General features: G+C 49.2%; 4 protein-coding genes across 4 annotated transcripts; 2 read left to right on the top strand and 2 right to left on the bottom strand.

Moving 5' to 3' along the window:
• Positions 1–437: 437 nt before the first annotated feature.
• FIBRA_06835 (uncharacterized protein) lies at positions 438–2,857 on the bottom strand (the record flags this gene model as incomplete). The annotated part of the gene is made up of 14 exons (XM_012328544.1): positions 438–486; positions 538–551; positions 605–762; positions 818–962; positions 1,019–1,223; positions 1,278–1,384; positions 1,414–1,526; positions 1,586–1,599; positions 1,652–1,766; positions 1,816–1,869; positions 1,922–2,033; positions 2,092–2,467; positions 2,523–2,675; positions 2,724–2,857. 14 exons carry the CDS (start codon positions 2,855–2,857, stop codon positions 438–440), a joined length of 1,749 nt encoding a protein of 582 aa, XP_012183934.1.
• Positions 2,858–3,338: 481 nt separating this feature from the next.
• Positions 3,339–4,602, top strand: FIBRA_06834 (uncharacterized protein; the record flags this gene model as incomplete). Its single annotated transcript, XM_012328543.1, has 4 exons — positions 3,339–3,488; positions 3,558–4,074; positions 4,167–4,235; positions 4,280–4,602. The coding sequence occupies 4 exons, from the start codon at positions 3,339–3,341 to the stop codon at positions 4,600–4,602; spliced, it is 1,059 nt and encodes a 352-aa protein (XP_012183933.1).
• A 514-nt stretch (positions 4,603–5,116) lies between these two features.
• Positions 5,117–7,494, bottom strand: FIBRA_06833 (uncharacterized protein; the record flags this gene model as incomplete). The annotated part of the gene is made up of 12 exons (XM_012328542.1): positions 5,117–5,196; positions 5,255–5,350; positions 5,411–5,715; positions 5,769–6,097; positions 6,148–6,272; positions 6,324–6,399; positions 6,453–6,546; positions 6,596–6,653; positions 6,698–6,775; positions 6,833–6,936; positions 6,985–7,083; positions 7,154–7,494. The coding sequence occupies 12 exons, from the start codon at positions 7,492–7,494 to the stop codon at positions 5,117–5,119; spliced, it is 1,785 nt and encodes a 594-aa protein (XP_012183932.1).
• A 298-nt stretch (positions 7,495–7,792) lies between these two features.
• Positions 7,793–9,106, top strand: FIBRA_06832 (uncharacterized protein; the record flags this gene model as incomplete). The annotated part of the gene is made up of 1 exon (XM_012328541.1): positions 7,793–9,106. The coding sequence occupies one exon, from the start codon at positions 7,793–7,795 to the stop codon at positions 9,104–9,106; it is 1,314 nt and encodes a 437-aa protein (XP_012183931.1).
• Between the last annotated feature and the right edge of the window lie 704 nt (positions 9,107–9,810).

Raw genomic sequence — 9,810 nt, 5'->3', positions numbered from 1 at the left:
CCGGACCCGTTTCAGAGATGTTTCAAACGGACGAGACGTAGGAATTGCGCGCGAGACAGCGAGCCTCCCGCACCTGTTGGGGGCAGGTGACGTACGTCAATAGGACACCGTCGTCATCGCTGCGGCAGTTTCGAGCCATTGGCGGGGAGCCGGGGAGGCAGGTCTGAATGCGCACATCCTAGTGCTGCGACGATGTGCCTTGTCTGCATCAAAGCTCAGACGTGAAGAGACTCGTCGGAGGACCGCGGGGTAGCCGCGGTAGCATGCCATGACGATAGCAGGTTCGTCGTCATGCAGGACGCAATCCAAACATGTATTGATGCTACATTATTATCGCCCTCAAGCTCGGGCCTGCGCTCTATCAACGTATGTGACAAACAAGATAGTCGAGAGCATATCGCGCGTAGATGATCAGCGTCGGTATTCCTGGAAAGTCATTAGTTCAAAGCTTGAGCATCATCATCGTACACGATGATCGCCGGACCTCTGAGAAACCTCATATTCAGTATGTGCTAACGACAGCTGCATGGAATATACCTCATCTCCCTCCCCTATCGCAAAGACATCAACGAGACGTTCGAAATATGTATCACTAATCACTTACGTTCTCCATCCAGCTGATTTGTGCCTTCAACTCGGTGAGACCACATAGGAGGACAACTTTGAATTCCTGAGAGAAATATGTCCCCTTAGGCCCGTTTCTCTTTATTCTCAATATGCGGGAAGTATCGGCGTGTACGGTACACAAGCACGAGAACATCTCTAGAGAAGACATCAATACTCAGTCTTCTGGCAGTTTGAATGTCGGGCGCCTCACCTGGCTCTGTATCCAACCATCCCGGGTTCTTACTCTTTCCTCGATAACACGTGATCTCTGTTGATATCTTGTTCAGAGCCGTCTTCTCTCGTGCTTCCTTGTAGAGTTCCTGATACACTTCTCCATTCTCATGGATTCGGCCTCCCTTCAACACGATATCAGCGACAAGATTCATATCTGAAGCAGGACAATTAAACCAACCCTGGATAAAAGGATCCTGAATGCGTCCGGGATCATGCGTTTTCCAGAAGGCCGAGAGACGACGCTTGCCCGTCGTGCAAGATGCTCCGGATCATTTTCGTGGTACGGTATAAGGCATTGGACACCGTATGTGACTCTGGCAACGCGCGCCGACACCCATTCCTCTAGATAGAATGCGACGGCCCCTTCTGCGACGGCTTTACTCCTGGATATGAATATAGTTTTAAGCATGCGTATTGGCAGCGTTATAAATGCTTACGTATGTCTATCCGGGCGTGAGACATGCAGACCAATTTGCTGCAGCAATCGCTGCAGCTCTGAGAAAAGCCACGGATTCGCGGCAAACCCGCCCACAAGAAACACCGTCTACGGAGTTTCTCAATAAGCTATTATACCCTCGTGACGGAAGTACTTGCCGTCAGGGAAGGGGTGACGGTGCTGACGTTGTCGTTCAGCTGCTTTGACAATGGCTGCAATGGAAGGTACAAAGAGTGAAGCGACTTCATTGCTGAAAACCAGTGTGAAACTGTACCAACGAACTTGATAGGATGCAAGTAGAGCACTCACCCTGCCAATGTGAGCTGACCGCGTCGAATTTGAGCAGAAGGGTCATTGCATTTCATAGATCCGAACTTGATACACGACGGTTCAAGCGAGCTTTTGAAGACCCACTTTCTATGCTTGTCGAAATTCTCTAACATCGTTTTGATATCCTCCTCGTTGCCATAAGGAGAATTTTTGAGCTTCTCTGAAAGGCTAGTGAGTCGCCGCACGAAATCAAGTTCATAGAGCTCTACCATGTAAGAGCGTATGCGCTCTCTGATTTATGCTGATAGATCCTTCCAAGATACCTGAAGAAGTTTTATGTCAACCGTGCTTATGGAAATGAACAATTTGATTCACAATCGGGTTCTGTGATCTCCTCGACAGAGGTAGGCGATACTGTCAAGAATCTGTACGAGCTGATATCTATCGTTCCACCACCAGCATCTATGACCATAACAGTCTGTCCACTCTGTGTCATACGCCATCCTACTTAGTATGCAATGGGGAGTTTGGGATTGACAGAATACATACAGAGATGCCACATGCGAAACCATTCTTAACACAGAAATACATGCTAGCTTCACAAAGTGGATTCGTGACCTCCCTGCTCTTGAATCAGGAACGAGCCCGCCAAGTATAGCAGCCTGCCGCATCTTCTGCTGCTGGGCTCCTTCCCAGCCATTGGGATGGCTTAATACAAAATCGATGCGTTCCTCCAAGGAGGACCAGAGGCTCTCTCCGCTTGCGTGGATCTCAATGATTCTCCGACGCGCACAGCTGTACAAGTAGGACATGAAATCAGCAAAAACCTGTACCACAGTCTTCCCTTGTGGAAGTGGTGGGAGAGTGGATTTGTTGAGATTGTCCGTGTCCAAAGTATCGGATCGGAGGTGCAGTTTAAACCTAAAAGCAATATCTTACCGAAAATGCAGGTTGGAGCATCAAATGTGAAACTTACCACTCTACAAAAACAAGCCCTTCATCTTCAGCATCTAGAGCAACACCGGGCGTGGCCGCTTCGGCACCAACAGCGTGAACTGTTCCGTCTGGGTTGTAATACAGGATCGAGGGAATTTTTGAATCTGCCGCAGAATTTTCCTGGCCGGGGTACCTAGCAAGCATTGTCAGAGACGGAAGACATTTGAAAACGCGTGCTCACGACGTAATGTTTTGAATGGTTGGAATTTCTCCTGGATCGAGAATAGCGTAAGAGATACCACTAAATGTGGTTCCAACGTCGAAGGCCAGCACCAGCTTGCGCTGTGTTCCTCGGTAGGGTTTCAAAGAAGACATGTGGTAGGATGGCGGATGTGCCATTAGTAGTGGGTCAAGCTGTTTTATGTCCACGGGTCTGGCGGCGGCTCAGAGGCGACGAAGATTCCAGCGAACACAACTAAATTCACAGGTATTGAGTTGTGTGCGAGCACGCGCGAGTTTCAGGAATACAAATCACCCACCTGATCTTTGTTCGGCGGAGCCAAGTTCTGTCTAGACTGATTTGTGGACATTGTCGCCACATCCATCTGCGACGCAGAAAGGAGCGAATAGAATCGCGAAAATTGAGCATTGATGTTACCAGATACGAAATTGAACCTAGTTGGGCGTAGAAGATTACCCTGCAGGCTGATTTGAAAAGGGGAAGGCAACAGCAAGACTCCTTGTCAAGTAAGTGCTGAATGCACAAAAAACCTAGACGAGGACCGGTCTATATATGATTCTTTCCTTCTTTATTTCACTGCTCAATCGTACTACAACATCTATCTCTCTGGATAAGATGTCACAGAAACCCACGGAAACCCGTTCTTCAAGCACACAGCCAGGGTCGAGGAATCCCACCGAACACCACGGGATACAACGGCGAGAGCCATCAACGTCGACGTCTAGGATGAACCAGTGGGATAGAGATAAGTTGGAGAGAGACAAGGTATTTTCGAAAAAAAGTAGATCATTTGAGTGAACTCTAGACCGGACGGCGCTCATCGAGTCTCAATAGGTCACGGAGTTGCAAAACCAGCTTCATCACGAAGGCACTTCTCGTAGAAACCTGCTGCGAGATAAGCATCTGGCAGAAGAGAGGTTGATTCGCGAACTTACTGCAGCTCGAGACGAGCTCAGGAATAAATCTGCACTCCTTGCCACTAGGACGGCGGAACTACACGATGCCCAGAAATTCCTCACAAGGGTTGATAATTACGCCGACGCCGAAATTGTTCGCATGTTCAGCGGGCTCAATTCACATATCTTTCAGACCGCAGCACAGGTGGCGGACGCTGTGGAGTTTTCTGACGAACGCGGGAGGGGGTATTACAAGCTTGCGAATCAGCTCATAGGGAAAGAGATGGTCGAGATCCTGTCCGAAAAGCCACATCGCGATGACCCGATCTGCGTTCAGATTGCTGGTCGAAATGTTATGGTCATGTTTGCAAGTCGTGTGCTTAATGTCTGGGACTTCACGCCCGGTTCAAACCACGTTCTTCTCGACCAGGTATATATGCAGATGAAACGTTCTGGTGAGTGCTACTTCAATCATAAACGAAAGCAGAGTCTGTATACGGGCGCTGGAGAGCCTTGACGCGAACACAACTCAGATCGATTACACAAGAACCATCTATGGTGTCGTCTTTGGAGAAGCACCTCAAGGATGATGTTGTTAGAGTCTTGGAAGTTGCAGGTGCGAGGGGGATGAAAGGTCAAGCTGTGCAAGATGGTATTCAGAGGTTTTTCGGCGAAAAATTCCGATCTCTTATCGACACATGCCTGGCGCTGCGAAATACTATTGGGGAAGACGTCGTCTTGGGGATCTGGAGGCGGAAACAGTCTCACATGGAGCGCTGTATGATTCGAAGAACATGGTGGACGACCTGGCAGACAAAGACCGTACTGTTGCAAACGCTAGGCACACACCCCGCATGCTGTGCACTGTTGAAATGGGAGTGCGACGAGTTGAACAGGTCGAAAGGGGTCAAAAGAAAGAGGAAGAAGTCATAGTGCTGCTCAAGCCAAAGGTAGTTCTTGAGTCGATGGTACAAGAGCTGTGAAATACCACCGATCTCGCGCGGGGAGGAAACGAGCAGGTTGGCCTGTCCTCATGGAAAATTTTTATGACGATAAGGAAGTCTCGCTGACTAGTGGAGCGTGTGGAGACGGACGTTTACACTTTTGTTCTTGTTACGCATGGGTTATAGCGCTTGGAACACCATAACTCAGGGTTGGTACAATGGTAATGAACGGCACAACTCATCGTGTCCAATATGACGATGCTATTTCCGAAATTGCTCAAGCTCCTCATCGTCCTCGAGAAGCTTCGGTGCGGCCACTGATCGATGATCCCCATACCTGCCATTGTTCCGGCAACTCAAAGCGTTCGAGCCGTGATTTGAATAATTTCTGGAACACGGATCAAGTATAACTTTAAGCACAAAAGTGTACCTACATGGCCTTAACCCAAGACTTATAATGGTTAGCTAGCCTGTTCTCCGTGAACAATGACAGCAGTCTGCAATTATGAAACAGAACTGTCCACAAAAGTTAACTGTTTAGTGTTCCGGGTCCTTACAGAGCGGTTTCGTCTGCGTTCAAGATGAGCGTTGAGAAGAACCTGACCATCTCGACGAGGTTTTCGACCTCGCACCCTATAATAAACCGAGAATGTAAATGATCCAAGACACAGCATACGCGTATGTTCCGAACCTTCATTGATAGTATGCGCTGGGAGAGACATGGGGCTTTCCCTGTAATGCGTGTAACGGAAAATATATGGTGTGAGCTTCCAATAGGATCGCGTATCTGAATAACGACGGATGAGCCACAAATGTATCCAGGTATAATGAGTTACGTAGCATCTACCAGTGTTGCCAGATACAAGGCTCGGGATAACTGCAATGCCGTCTTTAGAGCTAGACAGAGGTCGATGCGATTCGTACGTCGCCTTTATCGATCCAGAGAGCAACTGAAACGGTACAGAGTCCTCGCCAGTAGGGGTGATAGGCGCCGGCTCAAGTGCAGAGTCCCAGGCGTCGCTAAGCGTCAGAGACCCAGATGCAGGTGCATCACTTGTGATGTTAGACCCGAACGCCGTGAACGAAAGATTGAACGCTGCAGCTAAAGGTTTCAAGATTTTGCTACTATGCTCCTGCACTGCGGCAACGGAACTGTGGCGCAACAATGATCGGTATACATAAAAACGCAACGAGAATGTGGTAACCTATCAGTGGCAATGCGATGATTGATGATAGCCATCGCATTTTCCGGGAGTGCGTTCGACTTGACGCCACCGCCGATTATATCGACGGCTTGGGTCGTGGAGACCAGTGCTTTGAAAACAGGATCCTGGAAGAGCTGCTTCTCCGCGAGGGCCAATGCCTTGTCCGACGTAACAGACCTCTTGATCACCTCCCGGAGAGTCGAAGAAAGACCAGGAGCGTGGACTGCAAGGCATTGCGCGTGCTGGTACATGGGTGATGCACGAGAAAGCCGTACTTCAGGTGGGTGGTTTTCATATTGCACAAGAAGCTGCGCGAGCATGCCAATCGTCTAGTACAGGTTATCAGTCTACCATCCGCCACACAATCCACGTACATTACCGTGTGCGCGGGTGGTACGCTTGAGTGGCCCCCTGGTGCCGCTACATCAACTCGTACGTTCAAGTACCCCTTCTCAGCGATCCCAGGAAGAGCAAAGGCACGACCATACGCTTCCTCAATGACACCTTATTTGTGATGTTTATAAGAAAGGAGTCGAAGCCAGTGTATCAACTTACCGCCTTCGTCAACTAGCATTGCAAACGCATTCTCTCCGTACGTTGCAAGAAGATACGCCTCAATTTCATGCGCTCCCTTTGAGTGGCAATTTCAATCTTCGATACCAGACAAAGTAGAAGATTGCGCACATTCTTGCCACCTGCCTCCTCGTCGAATCCAAAAGCGAGGGTGACTTCTCTCCTCGGTTTAAAACCGCTCTCAAGCATCAGCTCTATAGAGGTCCTAGCAGATTGTTATATTTCATTGCATTATCGTTGACAGTAGCACTCACAGGATACCGATCAAACCACTTTTGCTGTCTAAACTTCCCCTCCCCCATACATACGTTCCTAGAGGGATAGATCAATTTATTACAATATCGCAAAACACTGACTGCACCCGCCGTCATAAAATCCTGAGAATGGCGGATAAACCCATTGATCGTACGTCTCTGCATTTACAGGCACAACATCTAGATACGAATAACATCACTTGCTGCGAGGTGGATGAAGCGGCTGCAATCACGGACCTTGATGTACGGTCAATAGAAGGGGCTTGAGAGAATCATCCGATCCCTTCCAAACATAAACAAGGCCGTAGGTGTTGACTTTAGTCAACTCCAGAGAGGCATGACTGATATTATGAATTGTATGTAGTAACACATACCAAAAACGAACTTACACTCGGGGGAAAGCTTCTCGAAGGTAATCATGAAGATCAGAAAAGACCTCCCAGCGTGTGTCCTCGCCAATAGGACCCATTTCATCGTAGACCTCTGTCCTAATACGAGCTTCTTGTTCAGAGCAGAGCGGATAAGGTTGCCAACGAAATTCGATGCCGAGATACTCACGGAATTTGGACTGCGCCACTCAGCAGATGGACAATTTTGTCGAGAAAGGCAGCCGATGCGAACGTCCTCGATAGGTCTTCCCATAATTCCCTCTGGGCATGCGGGTATAGCGGTGACACCTGAGGGCATAACGGTCCAGCTATAGCGTCCAGGCCACTTCCTCCTGTCGATAACCAAGTAAACAGCACAGCGGCAGAGAGGCATGCCGCTAGGATGCCTGTCTTGATATATGGACGAATCTCTCTAGCACCGCGGTAAGCACTTTCCTCGAGATCGCCAAGTTCTGAACTTTTGGAAGACGCGCTCTTGTTCACGGCCCGAGACCACTGGAAGACAGACATGACGGGTCAATAAGAGAGGATGAGAGCTAACGCAAGATTGACGATACCTGCTTTTAAGTAAATTCATATTCAACTTGAAACTTCGCCTTGAAACTTGATTAACATTAATCCTTGATAATAATCAAATGCCATGAATCTGAACTGCAGAGTCTGTTGCGGCCAGTGATGTCGCCTCGGAGCCAACACCACGTGATCGTGAGATAGATTATGACAATAGCGAAGCCAGGCTGAGTATATAAGCCTCGCCTCAGCCGCCGCGATCAGCTCAACATCCTACATTGCATCTACACCTTCAGCTATGCGAGTATCCAAATTACATCGAAATCAATCCCGACGAGCTGGCACGCCGTCGACTCCAACCGAGTATCTCGAGGCCAAACGAATTCATTTAAAACGACAGCGTATGGTCTCCCAGCAGCGAGACCGGAAGCAAGATGCACCCATTCACCACCGAAGACTCCCGATTATACTTGCCAGAGTGGCAGTCAAAGCAAAGAGAGGTCGATGGGCAGAATTAGCTGCGGAGACGCAGAGCATTGTGCTCGGAGATGGCCAGTACGTTGAAGAGCGCCGCGTCTCTGTTGATGATCCTGCTGTTGCTCAACTCAATCGACAAGGACTTGTAGCTTTCGAGGCCAAGAGTGTCCCTCTGCGCATACACCATGATATATCTGTACAGGTAATTTTCAGCAAGCAGAGCACCGTGTTTTATCCGCACTATTGCGAGATGCTGGCTCACTGGGCCCACAAACGCCCCTCCGTGCCTCCGGCAAAGACGATTTTGGAATTTTCTCCCCATTCCACCCTCACGGTAGCTAGGCGTCTTGCTATGGCTGCTTCCGATTATGGTCTCTCTTCGTTCCCTACACCATCCGTCGGCGTACTATCATTTGCGTCCTCAAAGCGTCCAGGCGGCGGCTTCCTTCATGGCGGAAATGAACAGGAGGAAACGATTGCGAGGCTCAGCTCTTTGGTGGCCAGTCTCGGCGTACCAGCAGCACAACAATTCTATAAGGAGCACAGGAGACATTGGGCTGAGGATGGAAGCGGCCTACACGACCACTCTATGCTATACTCCCCCGGCGTAGTCGTCTTCCGCCGAGACGGAGATGACACGATATCTATATGTGGTGCCGACGGGCGTATAGTGGATGTTCCGCGCAGCGAAGACTCGGTGGGCGGAGATTTTATCCCACCCTATGCAATTAATGTTGTTGCATCCGTACCTGTCAATGCAGCGGCCGTGCGTGCCAAACATCTCATTTTACCTTCGGAGAAGGAGCTCTTTGAAGATGGCATCAGGAGCGCGATGAAGGAGCGGATGGCTCGGATATTACGGTTGTTTGAAGAACAAGGCGACAAGAGTATCGTTCTGGGTGCCTTCGGCTGTGAATCTAGCCAGAACAAGGTTGATATGGTCGCGCAGGTGTGGGCGGAGCTTCTTGTTTGCGGAGATTTGGGCGACGAGGGGAGACGACCAGCGAGGTTTGCGGAGAGTTTCGAGAAGGTTGTCTTCGCGGTCCCGGGTAAACTATTGCGACCATTCAGGCATGCCTTTGAGATGCGAGTGTTCGAAGAACAGCTGGCAGATGCGACTTCGGATCTCCAATGATGCCTTTGCTATCGCTGTAAGCTTAATTACGGCGATGACTTTTGTTTCTATCGCCTCTATCGCCTAGACTTTCGATATGTATCCGGGTATCCCTTATTCTTCGTTTGTATCGTTAGCTTTCTTTGTGGTTAGTTCCACCCGCATATACCACTTTTCCTCGTACGAGACTGAGGCTGTAATCTACGAATATCGATATCTGCGTATCCTATGCTACTGGTGACAGAACTCATAAACGTATGTACTTGGTTCAGTCGGTTGTATACGAAGTCGACTATCCAATATGGTCGCGGTTAGGTCAGGTTAGGAACGCACGCCGGCGCCGAGCTGCTTCCGGTTCATGACGATCCCGACCAGCGACGGACGTCAGAACATTATGCCGGAGGATGAGGCATACTCCCTCCAGACTCGTCTGACGACTGACTATAAGCGAGAAACGCAGACAGAGAGTGCACCATGAGTAAGTAGGATATTCAGACAGAACGAGATTTCGCCCCATCTAGTAAGGCATCGGCCGTGGGAATTATTGCCTTAAATGGAAGTCATTGGAGGGTAATCCATGTTCAATAATCAATGTTGAATACAAAGTTTACTAACCATCCTACAGGCCGCAAGGACACTAAGTAGCCCTGCGGATGGCCCGAGAAAATCGTATGCCAGTGAATGTTCATTACTTAGCATCAAGTATCATGTCCCACTCTTTCTGA

The sequence above is a fragment of the Fibroporia radiculosa genome, assembly GCF_000313525.1.
Source record: "Fibroporia radiculosa TFFH 294 genomic supercontigs, scaffold8733, whole genome shotgun sequence".
Classification (NCBI taxonomy): domain Eukaryota; kingdom Fungi; phylum Basidiomycota; class Agaricomycetes; order Polyporales; family Fibroporiaceae; genus Fibroporia; species Fibroporia radiculosa.
This window is presented reverse-complemented; position numbering and strand designations above follow the sequence as displayed.